At 38.6% G+C, this 17263-nt stretch overlaps 1 protein-coding gene across 1 annotated transcript in view; it reads left to right on the forward strand.

The window, feature by feature from the left end:
* The window catches only part of LOC140229100 (sialidase-3-like), an 88797-nt gene that overhangs the window by 70520 nt on the left and 1014 nt on the right, over nucleotides 1-17263 (forward strand). Inside the window, exons 6-8 of the mRNA XM_072309365.1 lie at nucleotides 1393-1482; nucleotides 2507-2682; nucleotides 16691-16882. Of these exons, the coding sequence (XP_072165466.1) occupies nucleotides 1393-1482; nucleotides 2507-2682; nucleotides 16691-16882 (458 nt within the window). The remainder of the gene's footprint in view (nucleotides 1-1392; nucleotides 1483-2506; nucleotides 2683-16690; nucleotides 16883-17263) is intronic.

Genomic DNA, 17263 nt, shown 5'->3' on the forward strand with positions numbered 1-17263 from the left:
ATCGCATCACAGATGCTTATCTCAGTGAATTTACAAACTGAAATGCCTGTTGGTACAAATGACCTTTTTCTGCTCATGCGCAAAGTGGAATTACGAACTGGTCTATTGTTTTTCCTCATTTCATGTGTCCATGGTAATGTGAATGTCTTGTATTTCATGGGCATGATATTTCTTGAACTGCAACTTGTGAGACAACTTTGCGATGGGTTAAATCTGTGATTGAGAACTAAAGGATTGAACGAGAAATATGAGCTGAATGTTATCTCTTTTTTTTTAGGAGAAAAGTCAGAGATTACCCAATTTTGAGACAAAGTACTTTGCCTTGCTGTTGTGGAAGGAAGTATGGTTTTGGGTTTTAAAGTTTGCAATAGCAGTCGACTTATGGATTTCAAACACATGAAAAACACAACAATATGTGTGGCACATACAGTTTGTACAATATATACTTAAATCTTACTTAAATCTTCCCTTAACCCGTTGAGGACGAGTCCCAAGTATACTCCGGCAGGGATCTATGGGAAATATGTGTTATGGCAAAATCAGACCATCCTCAACGGGTTAAGGCAAAACAACAACAACACTAACACAACAAATTGTCTTCAGGGCTTTTCACATAGAGATTTCTTAGGTAGAAAATCAAAACCACTTGAAAATAATCTGTGTCCATGAATAGAGTATTGCCAGATTTCTTTATTCTTTCTATATAGTACGCCATTGTGAAACACACACTTACAATTATTGTAAGTCACAGAACTCCATAATGTCATCACTCTCTCTTTTAAATCTGAGGTAATGAGACCGAGATTTAGGAGACCATATCTTCCGTCATCGGTCTTAATTTGTGACCCCTGCATTTAAAAATCGGCAGGACATTCATCAGTCCAGTGCAGTGATCGAAAGAGATTTATTGGCTCTCATTTCAGGGGATGATGAAATCCGTGCAAAGCTTAATTATGATGGATCGGCCTAGTGCTGCGGACATATCAAGGGTTTAAAGCCACTTTATTCTCAGGACCAGCATTGAGCCATTAAAGGGGCACGTCAGATGCAGGAAAAAAAATCTCATGGAAACAAGATTATAGTATTTCGTTCAAGCAGGAACAGACTGCCATGTCATTTATGGACAGATGTTTGTCTCTGTCTTGCATCATTGTAAACAAATATCAAAGAGTAAGCTGATCGACTTTGTCAAATGTCTGTTGTTAGTGTTGAATTCACACACTGATACATGCATTCATACATACATTCATACATACATACATTAAATTGCATACATACATTCTTACAGGTGTACATACCATTATGTGAGTTTATATTGTATATCAATGAATAGATGTAGATGTAGATTTTTGTTGGTTTGCTTGTTTGTTTTTGCCTGACTGCTGGGGGTAGGTCCTGGTCATGGTCTGCAGCTGAAATCTGGTCGTCTCATCGTCCCTGGCAACATCCACTGGAAGGAGAAACCAGAACCTGGAACAACAGGTGCGTAAACAACAACAACAACAACAACAACCCCAGAATGACAACAACAACAACAAAAATCCAAAAGGAAAATCCCAAAACAACAACAAAGACTAAAAAACCCTTACACACATCAGAAGCCTAACCCCATGTTTTAACTGGACACTGTCTTTTACGAATGAAGAGTTTTATTGCAAAATAGTGTAAGCGCCATTTTTAAACATTTCAAAGTATGTAAGTCCATTATCAGATAGAGTGAAATTAGACCTTTCCAGTAATACTTTCCTTGTAACATAACAAGGAATAGTCTAGAAGTTAAGATTAAAGATATCCTGTATTTTCTTATCATTTTCTTTGTTTGTTTTTTTTTGGCAGCTTTAATCACAAATATTTAAACTTGACAAGAATGGATTTAGCACACTTTGCGATAGAACTCTTCAGATGTTTTAACCCGTTGAGGACGGGCTGATTTTACTACAATGCGCATTTCCCATAGACACTGGCCAGAGTATACTCGAGACTTGTCCTCAATGGGTCAATAATGACAGTTGTCATGACATCATTTACACTTTGTTCAAATCAACAGTTGCCACTGTTTTACCAGGACCCACATTATCGGGAACACTCCTGTACCTGGGCAATACAGTGGTCCTGCTTTCATGAGACAAGGCAAGGGTTTTCAAGTGGGACAAATTTTTCACCAGATAAAGTATAAACTGCATAAAATGCATCTTTTTTACTGTAGAAAATTCAATATAGTCATGTCTATGTTTGATGACCTTTACAAGTACGAAATGAATGTACATATACAAGTATATCTATATATATTAACCATGCTGTCTTCAATTGTAGATGTACAATTTGTAGAAAGAATACTACAGTTTTAAGTATGACAGGCATATATCAATCAGTACATTTAAATAGTAAATTGAGTTGACATTGACCAGTCAATAAAATCTCATTTTGCTAGATGTGACTAGTTCTTTCAAACATTCCTTTTTTATTAAATCAATGCTACGGCTGTCTGTCCTACTTTTTCCCCCAGGATGGCTTTCAGAGCTGAAGTGGTCCATTCTCGAGTTCTTCGACAGTTTCCATGGCAGCCGCAACTGTTCCATTGTCCTCTTCAGCGATGACGGAGGGGACACGTGGCAGGTCGGGGGTAAAATACCGCCCGCCAAGGACGAATACGGTGAAGACATCCCAGGCAACGAATGCCAGGTTTGTCAGATTTTAAAGAAATTTGTTTTGGGCCAAACTACGGCCCATCTTTGTTCCCTATGCACATATTCCATGTACTTCATGCTTACTACCTCCGCCAAGGAAGGAGGTTATGTTTTCATCAGTGTTTGTTACCTCCACCAAGGGAGGAGGTTATATTTTCCTTGGCATTTGTTTGTTTGTTTGTTCGTTTGTTTGTCTGTGGGCAAAATAACTCAAAAAGTAGTTAACAGATGTGGATGAAACTTACAGGAAAGGTTGAGAATGACACAACAAACAGATGATTAAATTTTGGTAGTGATCCGGGAATTTTTATGGATTTAATAAAGGATTTTCAATATTTTGGCAGGAAGGGTCAATGAACTTGGGAGTTCAGGCTGTGCATATTTTAGGTTTGCATAGGCGCACTAAAGTGCGTGCTTTGCTCAGGTGAAGCGCCGTGCAGCTGGAAGCTGATGACGTAACAAAAGGCTTCTATATTGGGAAATCGGGCGATTTCCAGCATGTATACGTATGAGTAGAAATCACTGATCTCATTTGGAGAACAAGATCATTGGTGGAAATGAGCTGCGTAGTGTGCTCTCAGAGTGCTTTTCTAGTTTAGTGTCATTTCTTTGGGCTCTTTAATCTACATTTTGTACAGACCCTGCCTCTCATCCCCCCACCCCCCCCAAAAAAAAAAAATTATGTTCCTTGATTCATGCTATTTCCCTCCAGTGACTGGTATGGTACTGTAAAAGTGGATATTTTTGCGCGACTGATTTTTCGCGCTTGTGCGGGTAAGAAGAGATTCGCATGTTTTTAATTCCGCACCAAGACAATCAATCAAGACATCCAACACTGGAGCGTATGGCACGCAAAAATATTTGCGTGCTTTTATTTTCGCGCTAGCTTCTGGTTGCGCGAAATGCGCAAAAATTTCAACACCGCGAAAAATTTCCACTTCTGTGCATGAAAATTTGCCACACCTAGCGGGTAGCATATTTCTTAACAAAGTCACCAACTCTTCAACATTTTGTCAGTGCTGGTTGAAAATAATGTAGTCATTGACCGGGGTAATAACAGTCTGTAAAGCACATTGAAATTCTTTACTCGTTGAGGATGGACTGATTTTGCTACAACACTCATTTCCCATAGACAACTGCCAGAGTATACTCGGGACTCATCCTCAACTTGTTAACAAGTTTGAAATGCGCTTTAGAAAACCCAGCTATTATTATCATTATCATTATTGTGTATTTTCTGATCGTTTAAAGGTAACTTTTTTGGGTCATATAGACACACATGTGTGAATAGATATGCATATTCATTTGCAAGTGTGCATATGATGGAAATTTGTCACATATGACACAGATACAGATAAATAAAGAAATACATGTACATTTGACATTTTTAACTGTACCAAGTGCTAATTTACTATACAAGTGGTAAAGTGGTAAAGGTAAAGTAGTACATTTTGAAATTTGGCAATCATATTTGTGATGGATGTATGGATGTGATGCATATTTTTGGCTTGTGGATCATGTCATGTTACTTGTTACTTGTTACTTGTTGAAATAATCCCAAAACTCCAGCTCCATTGAAGCTACACCGGGATGTTCATGGACAAGTATATATTATTTAGTTCGTACAGAAGTAATAAAAACCTCTGGCATATACAGCTGTACGTGCTGACTTCCTTGTCATATGTATGCTGTATAAGTACAATATATGATGATAGAAATGAGTAAAATAACAGTATAAGTTCTATCAAATCAGACTGAATATAAAAATGCTATGGACATTTCAAGTTCTAGGTGTTCCCCCAAGTATTGATATTGGTTTCCACTACATATGCAAATCAGTTGAAGTGATTATTCACCTCACAACTCACAAAGCTCTTTGTGGTTTGTGTGCACGAAATTTAGTGAAAATCATGTATTGTGTTGAAATTCAGGAACCATTTACCTTCCATTGCTGTTATTTTAAATTCATTGCAGCACGACAACAAATTGATCCAGTGGACACAATTTTTTTTTTTTTTTAAATTTCATAAAAAAACCCAGATATCAAATAGAGACTTTAGCATGAAGCCCAATGGTAGGCTGTGACATCATCAGCTAATCAAATATGCTTACACGATTTGCTACCTGTGTCACTGTGTTGTGAAATACAAAGTTGTAGAATACCAAATCTAATATTCCGTAACTTCCTCATTTTGGTCGAGCTACGATCAAACCTCTAACATAATGTTAAGTAGATTTCACTCTTTGTTCATAATACGTGTACTCAACGAGAACAGGGGATGAGGTTGCACTTTCAGGAGTCATAGGTACAATGGCACCATTGAGTAACCATGTCTATACAAGAACATCAATAAACTGTGCATGCTTTGGATATAGCACATCCCATGAGGCAGATGCCTTTGAGGCTAAGTGCACAGAGGACCAGCAATCTTGTTTATACATGTACTTCCCCCTCCAAAAAAGAAATAAACAAACAAAAAAGACAGATCATGAGTTCTTAAATAAGTTCAAAGATGGCTTTTTGAGATGGCCTGCGCATGGCACGTAGCCTCTTCCAGCCCTACCTTTGTGCATTATTCCGCGGTCCTGCCACGGCACACCGTACACACACACACACACACACACACACACACACACACACATAAACATACACACGCACGCACAGGGGGCATTAATTCCGTTCATGTTTCCAAATTGCCTGTGTCAGCTTCGATTCTGGTCCCCCAGTAATTCCATATTTGCTCGTCAATTTGTGGAATGGGTCCCTCGACGCTGGAGTCTTGCGTGTGCGTGTGTGCGTGTATTTGTGTGATGTGTGTGTGATATTTGCAGTTGTAGTTTACATGAACGGCATTTTTATGTTTTGTTAGCATCTCCCATTGAACAAGGAGCACTGGATAACAGTGGACCTTTCTGCAATAGTAGCTTTCTCTCTGTGTATTATGCCTTGTAAGTTACCTGTATTTGATGAAACTGAAATGTACACTATAGGACATGTATGATCATTTTTTTTTTTTAATACCAATACCATTGCATTCTTCAGAACCATATATCACCTTTCAATTGCACCATTGTACAGTGCACATTCAATCTTTGTCAATAATGTCTGTTTTAAGAGTATTCATATTTGCAGTGAATGCGAGGGAAAGCCAGTTATCTGAATTGGAGACTGTGTCTGTTACAATGTAGTTTGGTGGTGACTGTGACATACCAGAGCCAATTACGTCGTTCCCATAGCGATCCTTCCCATAATGCATCCCATCAACTTGCATTTATTGTTGCGGACGGTAGCGACTGGCGAGACGGTGTCACATGTCGTTTTTATCTTTTGACATTCGTAAATTGATTTCCATTCCAAAGTGAATGATGCGCTTATTTCTGTCATGCAGGCGTGCAAATGATATTGATCTCCATGCGTAGATGTTGATGCGCGTTTCCCGATGGCAAGAGTTGTCAGCGCAGACCACTGCCGCTCCTCTCATGTAGCGCCATCTGTTTGCAATTGATTTTGGAGCGGGGATGGCCTTGACAAAAGAATGCATGCCATTGATGTAGAATTTAATAAGGGAATATAGAGAAATTACAGGAATTAATCCAGATCTTTGCCCTCAACCTTATTAATTGTAACTGTAGCAGCCTTTCACAGCAACAAAGCCAACTTCATGGTATGGTCGATGCCATTTTTGTTGTCGTTAGTGCCTGTGCAATATTGGTAATTTTTATGCAGTAGAGATTAATGGTTGGGTGATTAATTTCTTCTGGACTCAGTGGTACAATTATTATAGGTGAATACACAACATAAGCATCCAAATGGAAATGTATCACCTGCAATAGTGGATTTATAATATTAACCTGGTATATTGCTATATGGGATGCCTTTGGGCTAATCCTCAATTATGTTAACTCTGTGCATTATAGTGTGTAGGAGGTACTTGTTTATGCTTGTTACTTGTTAAGTTACTTGTGATGGAGCAGAGTAAAATTTTTTTACATGCTTGTGAGGAGACAAGGCTTCTCTTAGTAATTGGCACATGAAAAGTGATCTGGTCCACCATAATGCTTTAAAAACAAGCAAATGAACAAACAAACAAACAAACAAACAAACACAGAGCAAGCTAAAGCTGATTTCCATTTGAACTATTATGCACAGTTTTAAATACCCAAATACATTGTAGCTGTATATTTCCCTTTGCTTTTTTAAATACCCAATTAAGCACAGGCAAATTTATATTTGCCCGTGCTTAATGTGAAATTTGCCAGGAGCCATTTCTTTCTACTGTTCATAATATTAAAATACCTTTACATCAAATACTGTCCATGACAATGATTTAAACTTGCCCAAGACTTGCCCGTCATAGCAACAACCAATGAATGCAAACTGGATTCCAAGCACTACAGTGGGTGATTTCAAGTTTGGAGCTAGTGCAAGTGCTGTCTCAGCACTAGCACCAGCGATAAAACCGAACTTGAAATCAGTCGGTGTCGGGAGGTTGACCTAAAAATTGTGACGCATTTCCGGTAGATGGTGTTGGTCCCGTTGTTGAATGTCATCTGTTGAACCAAGCTCCACTGATTATGTTGGTGATTTACGTGCTTTCCCCCAGCAGCTAACACCAGCCCCTAGGGATTATCATCTTTGTCATTTTCAATGTCAGTGTACTCAGTGGGAACAGGTGAATTTGATGGCTCGTTTGCGCACTACAAATCGTCATGGCAATATACAGAGATTGAATGCACCGGTGGGGACCGACCCATTGCAAAAGTCATTGCTGATACACACATAGACAGGCACAGTTTCAGGTTGGAAGCAACATGTAGTATGAGTATGCTGTTTCATCAGAATTAATGAGTTGCATGAAAAGCATGAATTTATCATCCATTCATGAATTACATAAAAAGGATATTTTGGGAGGCAGCTGAAGTGGCTGAGGGGAATTATTCACCTTCATGAATTATCAAGTTCCGAGGCTTTAGTCACATGATTCTCGCCCTGCTGCATTATGCAGCAGAAGGCAGATGGCGAACTAATGAGGTAGATAATGAGAAAGAAGGATTAATCCAATGTCAACTGGGTTTGAGCTATCTTAGGTTGAAATCTATTGAGTGTGTTGTATAACAGATCCAAGTGCAAAAAAGAAATTGCAGTGCATTCTTCATCTGATGACTAAGAAGGTGTTAGACATTATTCCTCCTACCCCCCCCCCCGATTTTCATAATAAAGCCACCATCCCCATCTGCATACCCCTATCAATTTTCTATAAGAAAGACCCCCATGATCATAAGAAAGCCCCCTCCTTTTCATAAGAAACTCCCCTCCAAACATCATAAGTAAGCCCCCCCCATTTTGAAGGGAACCCCCCTCATTTTCATAAAAAAAACAAAACAAAAGAAATAAGAAAAAAAAATGCCTGCACTCTTTGCTAATACCAGTACAAAGATGTAAACGTGGTATGTAGTTGGAGTGGAAGTTGGATGGATTGTGGTTCGACAGATGCTTACCAACGCTGGTGAATGGACCAGATCAATCACTAGGGTGGTAATGATGGTTTGATGAGGACTGGAATAAGTGGGGTGGGGGGGGGGGGACAACTGGATGAGAAGACGGAATAGATGAGTAGAGTCACTGGGATGCATGCTCTGGTGGATAGCTTGATGGGTGGATAAATGAATGAATGATATACGTTAATGACTTTTGAATTGATAAGAAATTGAGGAAGGAGAAAGTTCATTGGGAACAGGCGGTAATGAAGCATAGTTGCTGTACAACGCTGAGAAAGGATATGACGTTGCGGAGATAGAGCCTCGATGGGAGAGCTGGTCTTGGAACAGCTCAATAAAGGAATATGCTGCTGATTAATTCCACTACAGGAGGCTCTGGAAAGAAGTGCTATTTATTAAAGTTGTCTGTCATATGACTTCCTCTGCACAGAAAACAATTTCAAAATTTATTACCGTTGTATGTTAATGATACTACTACTACTTCTACTACTATTACCACTACTACTACTACTACTACTACTACTACTACTACTACTACTACTACTACTACTACTACTACTACTACTTATTAAAGTTGTCTGTCATACATGTATGACATCCTCTGCACAGAAAACAATTTCAAAATTTATTACCATTGTATGTTAATGATACTACTACTACTACTACTACTACTACTACTGCTACTACTACTACTGCTACTACTATAACTACTACAACTATTGCTACTACTATTACTACTGATTGTGATGATGGTGATAATGACGATGATGTTATTATAATCATAAATATTATGATCATTGTCATCACTATTTTTATCATTATTATTATTATGGTAATCATTGCTCATATCATCATCAGCATCATACTCATCATCGTTATCATTATTTATGACTGTTGATTTGTTCATTCAATTATCTTTCACCTCAAGCTAGAATAATTGCCCTGTTTTTCAATGAGCTCAAGGCTAGATGCGAAACGTGATCTGCTGGATCCTCTTTAGCAGAGAAGCATTGATGTGGGAGAGGAGGAAGAAAGGAGGAGAGAGAGAAGGAGAGACAAAGAAGGACAAAAACAAAATAAAATATGAAACGGAGCAGAATGTGGAGTGGGGTAGAAATAGAGACAGGGGAAGAGAAAGGAGTGAAGATGTAGAAGATGGTGGAAAAGATGATGACGATGATGACGATGATGACGATGATGATGATGAAGATGATGACGAAGATGATGATGATAAAGATGATGGTGGTGATGGTGATGGTGGTGATGGTGGTGATGGTTTTGATGGTGGTGATGGTGATGATGGTGATGATGGTGGTGATGATGATGATGATGATGATGAGGAGGAGGAGGAGGAGGAGGGGAGGTCAAACCAGATAGCTGGACATGAGAAGAGGTTGGAAGATGGGATGACACTTGAGGGGTGATAAGAAAGTGAAAGAGAGGTTAATGCTGTGGAAATGAAATGGTAGGATTACATTGTAGGTTGATGGGGTGTAAAGTTCTGGATGTAGGAGAACTTTATGCTCTTTTGGTCATTTTTACACTCAAAGAGTTGCCATTGGATCAGAAAAAGGGTTTTGAGGTTTTGCCTATTCATGAAGAAAACACAGTCAGGTGTTTAGAACACCACTTAGTCATAGGGAAGATTCCTCCACCCCCCCCCCCCCCTCCATCATCCATTGTATCTATGCTGGCATCTTTTGGTGAACTTTCAGGAGGAGATGGAGCAAAAAGTGAAATGAACTTTGACATTTGGCGACATTTCAGCGGTTTACCTGTTCAATCTTGTGTGTGTGCGTGTAGGATGTTCCCTTTGTGGTGTCGCACAGTGGTGGAATGGTGACCATCGTTTTGCCGGTGCTTTGCCGTTGGTTTGCTGTGAATTGAAGTTTTTGTTGTGACTCCATCTATCCCAACCATGCCATCCCAGATTAACACCCTGTCTCCCTGTTTGGGGAGATGGAAATATTATTGCAACCATCTCCTTTTTTATCTGTCTTTCCTTACTGTTGTTGTTTCTTTCAATGGACATCACCACCTATAAAACATATTGCACTTGCTCTCAATTTTAGTATTCATTATTGATTTCATCATGCAATGGTTGGGATGGTTTGAAAGTTCTGCATATCTCCTAATGCATATATAATAGGTTTTCAAAAATGAGTTTATATTGCAGTTGGCAAAATGCTGTGCTGCCTCGTATGCCGTGCCCTATCACACACATTGAATACAAGACCTCTGTGACCCCGACTGACAGTCTGACAGAAAAATTTGTGAGATTTCTAGCGCTTGAAATTAAAAACATTTTTAAGAAGAAATTCACCTCTTTCTGACCAAAATGTACATAACAGGATCTGCTCAATGATTGAATCACTGTTCATACTGGAAAGAGAAAAAAAATATGTGACTGGTGTTTGTTCACTTTAATATGAGACATTCCCTGTGCTAACTAGGTTAGGTTCATTTAAAATATTAAGACCTTAAACATATCTTGTCTTTGAAAATGATATAGCCGTACATTTTTTAACATCTTCAGCTCATTCAAAGCAAAGAAGATACTAACATCTACATTCTGTGTTTTCAATGGTGTCATCATATTGGAAAATTGTGATCTATTACAAAAAAAAAAAACAGTTACAGGTGTGTCCTAATTTCTTAGTTTGGAAACCTGTCATGTTTGGTCACAGGTGAAATCAGTGTATAAAAACAGACCTGTAAACTAAAAAGACTGAATGCCTTTATGAAATGAAGACCATAAACTGGAATGGGTGGGGGAGGAATATTTCTTTGGTTATGAAAAGTCTTGACTTTACCCTTAAAGAAATTACCATGCTCCAAGGTTATATTTCTGTTTGGTTTTTTAATAAACACATGCTTCAATTCCTCCATTTATGCTGGCCTCTTTTCTGTTGAAAAAGAAAATGTGAGGGGGTGGGGTGGGAGTGGGCTTTGAAAATCTGATGCCCACTTTAGCCAGGTTGGACAAATTAATTTTACAAGTGGCGTCTGCAGTGCGTACCAACATCAAGTGCATGCCTGGCTATGTATCGATTGACTCGTGTCAAGATCAATGGAAAGCTCTTAACATCTGCCCCTGCTCAACGCCCCATGCCTTGCACTCTCTCGCCTTCTTCACCCCATTACTATTGGGACACTTTGCTGTGTGACTTCCCCTGCTATCTTCATTAGATGTGAACTGATCCTAATGCTGAATTTGACCAAAAGATTCATCTTTTTACATGATTTTTTTCCCCTTATAAGAAAAGCAGAGGCTATGCAATTAGAATGTATTTCCTGGAATAATTGGAAACTTTGTTCGTTTGTTGTTTTTTACAGGCATGACAGTAATAGAGCATTCCCTTATATGATATGAATTAATGTCAGTATAGACATTCTGTTGCATGTAATGACAATGAAAAGTAGAATAATGCACATCAGTGAAAAAACAAGCAAACAAACAAACAACACTCCCAAAACATTTGAAGGTTAAAATTTGAAGAATTGCAGTGCTTGGTATCATTATCTTTAAATGTCTCACAAATAAAAATATTCAGTTTTACTTGCTGGATATATATCCGAATCAACATATGGATTGACAGGTCATGTGTAGATGACAGCATGTTTGTTTGTTTTATGTTATTCTTTGGTTCTGTTTTGCTGGTATATTTTTCTGATTTTGCTCTGGTATATCTTTAATCAGCTGCCCCCCTCCCGTACACACACATACACACACACACACACACACACACACACACACACACACACACACACACACACACACACACATAGAAAGACTTTTGGCTCTTGTAAAGAAAATAGACAGCAAATTAACAAAAAACCCAGAAATGAATAATAACAAAAAACAACAACAAACAAATGTGATTTTGGGATGGTTCTTGCTGTCAAAGCAGGGGGTATCATTGACCCAACCATGAGCACTGATATCTGCCCCCCCCCCCCCCCCGCAGCTTCCCTTCCTCCAAACACACACATACACTTAAAAACTTTCCACAGCTCCTTAAGCATAACCACACATTGCAATGCTTTGTGATCAGAAATCATGATTGATTGTGCCGCAAAAGTGCTCTGACGCTAATTGCATTCATTTCACGCTCAGCAAAGCTGATCTGCTTTCTTACCCTGTGTAGAATCCCTACTGTTCTCCTCTTTCTTCTTTCCATCCATCTGTGCACATTTTGTTTTCATCTCCATCCTCATTAACCACTTAGCGTATGCGCTGTGCTTGAAAGGAGATCAAATTTGTGTCGCAAAAGTCAGATGATATTTGCAAAATTTAACAAAACTCACACAAATATTCCATCTGGAACACAAGTGTGCAAGGGGGGATATTGCTATAGAAACCTTTTGCTTGATAATGGGTAACAATAATTTCTCATTCTACCATTTTGTACTTGATTGTGGGTATCACCACTTTGCAGAATTATAGAAATCCCACCTGGCGAAATATGTACCATATTTAGTCTCAGTCTCTTTGCAGAATTTCAGAAGTGATTTTATGTGGTACTGTGTGATACACATGTTTATCTTTAAGTTTTATGTGTTTGCATTCCCACTGTTACACAATCTCCTTAAAGGACAAGTTCACCTTCATTAACATAAGGATTGAGAGAATGTAGCAACATTAGTAGAACACATCATTGAAAGTTTGAGGAAAATCGGACAATCCGTTCAAAAGTTATGAATTTTTGAAGTTTTTGTGCAGTCACCGCTGGATGAGAAGACTACTGCCATGTATGATGTCACATGCGTACAACAATTTAAGGAAAATATAAAGAGAATTTCACAAAATTTCATCTCTTGAAAAAAGTACACATTCCCTTGACTCGTTACTGACATATGTTATGGGTAATATTATCCCCATTGCCTTTAGAAAGAGGCAAGTCAAGTGCTCTTTTATTATGCGGAAAAAGTGAAAATATGTTGAATTTTCTTTACATTTTCTTTATACTGTTGTACTCATATGACATCACGAGCCTTAGTAGTCTCCTCATCCAGCGGTTCCAACACAAAAATTTTAAAAATTCATATCTTTTGCATCGATTGTCCAATTTTCCTCAAACTTCCACTTATGTGTTCTACTAATATTGCTGCATTCTCTCAATCCTTATGTTTATGAAGGTGAACTTGTCCTTTAATGAGTCTGAACAAAAACTGTGTTGCTATAGTATTGTTATTCATATTCTTAATATTAATTCCTTGAAGTTTATGTCGCTTTCCAACTATCGATTGATGCTGAGGGGGACTTACACCAGCAATAACAGAGTCTTTCAGCCAGTTTTGTTAAGATGTACTATAAAGCGTGATACTGTGTGTGTGTGTGTGTGTGTGTGTGTGTGTGTACACATGTATGTCACTGCTCGGGAGTCATTTGATTCCAGTGGGGCATGCAGGCAGGCATTGATGGTATCCTGCTAATGTTTGGAGTGATCAAATTAATCTTTGTGACATTTTGTCTTCCATTAAGGCCCGGCCAACATTTCCACCTCTGCCCATTAGGATTCAACCCCCCACCCCCCTTTACTGGCGACTCACTATCCCTCGAGTGTCACTTATGTGCAGCTTTGCCGAAGCCAAATTGAATATATCAACAAGCCCCCCCTGTGGATAATGAACAGCTTATTGTTGCCAATTTGACGAGTCGTAATGACTGGGATTTGTATGCCGCACTGGCTCTGTTTGTGCAATATGTGATTAATGATACATTGATTCTCCTTACCCCACAAAGCAGTGTGCATACTCGGGTATCAACACGTTCTTGCTTTCGCTAAAGGTCAGAGAGTAGTTTATAAATTAAGTTAGTGTGGTATGCCTGAGAGTATTAGGGTTATCTCACGTTATAATAACAACTATGCTGCTGAGGAAAAGTGAACAAAATATGACATCAGTGATATGTCATGCCGTACGTTTTTTTTTTTTTTGCCCTTTCTTTATTTACTGCATTTTTTTTACCTTCATCTTTGAATATTCACACAAAAAAGATGAAAATCTGATGTTTGATAATGTCGTATAAAATGAAAACAGATTAATATCATTTACATAATGCAATACACAGGGGGGGAAAAAAAACAATGAAAAATAACAACAAAGAAATTGTGTTAATGTCAGTTTGGGTGAAAATTGCCAAGTTGCCAAATGTCTTTGTTTCAAAACAATGCCCTGATTTTGAGAAGTACGTAAAAATGGAACTTTTCTTGTGTAGCAACTTAACTTGAGGACGAGTCACGAGTATACTCACGCAGGTGTCTATGGGAAATGTGTGTTGTAGCAAAATCAAACCGTCCTCAACGGGTTAATGTATTATTCCCATTTGAAGTGATATGCTTGTTGGCAGGCTACCTCAGTGACTTTGTGTATGTGTGTGTGTGTGTTTAAATAGACTGTGTCATATTTGTGTCAATGGAAAGCGGATATAGTGGTGGAAGTAGTGATAATATTAATGATAATGATAATAAGAGTAGTAATGAATATGGAGATAATATTGATATCATTATCATCATAATTTTTAGCATTGTTATATGAATAGTGCAACATTAGCAGTAGCAAGAATTTTCATTATCATCTTCATCAAGATAAATAAACAGTAATGATAAAGGTGATTCCTGCTAATACATGACACCTTCTCCTACTACACTGCTAGCAAATATGACTGCTTCTACTGGGTGTGGTAATAAGAGCTTAGAACACCGTGCTTCTACCTCTGAAAAGAATAAACTGACTGCAAAAAAGGAAGCCATCTTTTCCCCCTCCTTTATCACTGCCTTCTTCCGTCAGCTGCAAGTTTTAAAGTGATGGAGCAGTGGGGGCTATTATCCCCTCCAGTGCGCTGTCAGAATTAGATTTGATTCAACTGGCTTTGTGGCACGAGCGACCTTGTTCGACTTACCTAGATCATTTGGCTGGTAGTGAGAGAGAAGGTGCTACATACGACCTTCCACAGGTGAAAAGTGGTCGCCTAGATTCCTATTTTGTGACCTTGTGAGCCGCAGTGAACTGAATGTGTGTGTATGTGTATGTGTGTGTGTGTGTGTGTGTGTGTGTGTGTGTGTGTGTGTGTGTGAGAGAGAGGGGGGGGGGGAGGGAAGGGGTAGCACTAATAGAATGACGCAAGTGAGCTATGGAACTCAGTAATGTTATACTTCATTCCTTTCATACGGCAATTCGATTACAGGTAGCTCTATTATGTTATGTGAATTCTCCATGCATGATTTATCTTGCCATACATGGTACGCTGTAGTTCTAACCTGAATTAACTCTCCTGCGTGCCTGGAGGTCTTAACAACAGGGACGCGATGTCAAAATCAAATCTGGCCTCGCTGAAGTAGTGCAGAGAGTAATGTGTAAGCCTCTCATTTCACACAATGACTACCCTGACGTAGAATACGTGCAGCAAAATTAATAAAGGAGTTGAACAAGAGCATGCAAGTTTTACTGTTGCCATGGTACATTTCTGTATGTTTTGTCCATCTTTACCCCCCTCCCCCCCCCCACCAAATATAAAAGAAAGAAAGAATAAAAGCAACAGAATGAAAAAAAAAAAGAGAAAAATGCACTGGCAGATTTACTCGTTTGTGAACGAGGCACGGAAGGGATCACTGAACAGCCTGAATGGACTTAGATACATCAGACAAAATTTGGTAGATGTTGTGTCCATTTGATTTTATTTATTTATTTGTTTTTTAATCTTTTTTTTTTTTGCTCATCTGGAATTGGTGTCTGGTGGAACAGATATGAGATTAACTACCAGTATTTGTGCTTGTATGTTTTGTGCCATTTGGTAGGCAGCTGAGCTAACAACAGTTTGTCAGTGTTGACACATTGACAACAGATATGAATATTAAGACATATTACTGTCCCCCACCACTGATTTACGGGCACCTGAGTTGTTGATGTACAGATGAAATATAGATATTTCAGTTTGCATTTTCTACCACTTGACAGGCAGTGTAGTCATGGACATAGACAGAGATACAAATGTTTAAGATGTGTCTGTTTGTTTCTTTCCTGTGATTGACAGGCAGCTGAATTGTTTACAGAGAGGTGGGCATAAATGTTAGCTTAAAAAAAAAATCATATTATTCCTTTTCTTTAGGTTAATCTGCCTCCTTTATCCTGTAGATATTGCAGATTTCAGCTGTTTTTTTGTGTGTGTATGTGTGTGTGTGTGTGTTTGACCACTTAATTTATTTATCTATTTATTTATTGATATAACTTTATTAAGGACATTTCAGTCAGCATGGTTATTTGCATAATTGTCCTGATACAAACAAGAGTATAGTAAAGATGTCAACATTACTATAAAGCATTACTCCAAATATGATTGTCATAATCCATAATAATCAGTATAAATCTAATCAAATCAAAATCACATCATATATGATCACTTCACAGTGATATCAACCTGCTCATCACCTACACCTGTAGCCATCACCTAGCAGGATAAAGGGAATAAAATTTTTGTTTGTTTGCATTTTTGTAATTGGCAGGCAGCTGAGTTGGAGAAGGGTCACATCTACATCAACAGCAGGACGTGCCTGGCCACAGCCACCCGCCAGGAGTCGTACAGTATAGATGGCGGGATCTCCTTCACCATGGGGGAGCTGTCTGACGACCTGGAAGAACCAGGATACTTCCTCTCAAAGTGGATCCCATCCGTCAGGAATTTTGGCGGTTGTCAGGTGAGTGAAAGAGGAATAGATAGAAAGATAGAAAGATATAGATATATATATATATCGATAGATAGATCAACAGGTCCAGGCAAGGGTTTTTCTCGAAATTTGATAGCGACAATGAAGTCATGTGGAATGAGAGCAGCAAGCACATTTTAACCCACTGAAGACTAGTCCCAAGTATATTCAGGCAGGTGTCTATGGGAAATGTGTGTTATAGCAAAATTAGTTTGTCCTCAACGGGTTGATCAACAAGTGAACTGGAATTGGAATTGTCATCGGGAAATTTTTTACCCCAACAATTGCATTGTGCTGGAAGAGGGTTTTAAAGGTTTAGCAGCATAATGATTATTCTACTTATTCTGATAACTACTAATATGCCAGATGCAC

Source organism: Diadema setosum, chromosome 5 (genome assembly GCF_964275005.1).
Source record: "Diadema setosum chromosome 5, eeDiaSeto1, whole genome shotgun sequence".
NCBI lineage: Eukaryota > Metazoa > Echinodermata > Echinoidea > Diadematoida > Diadematidae > Diadema > Diadema setosum.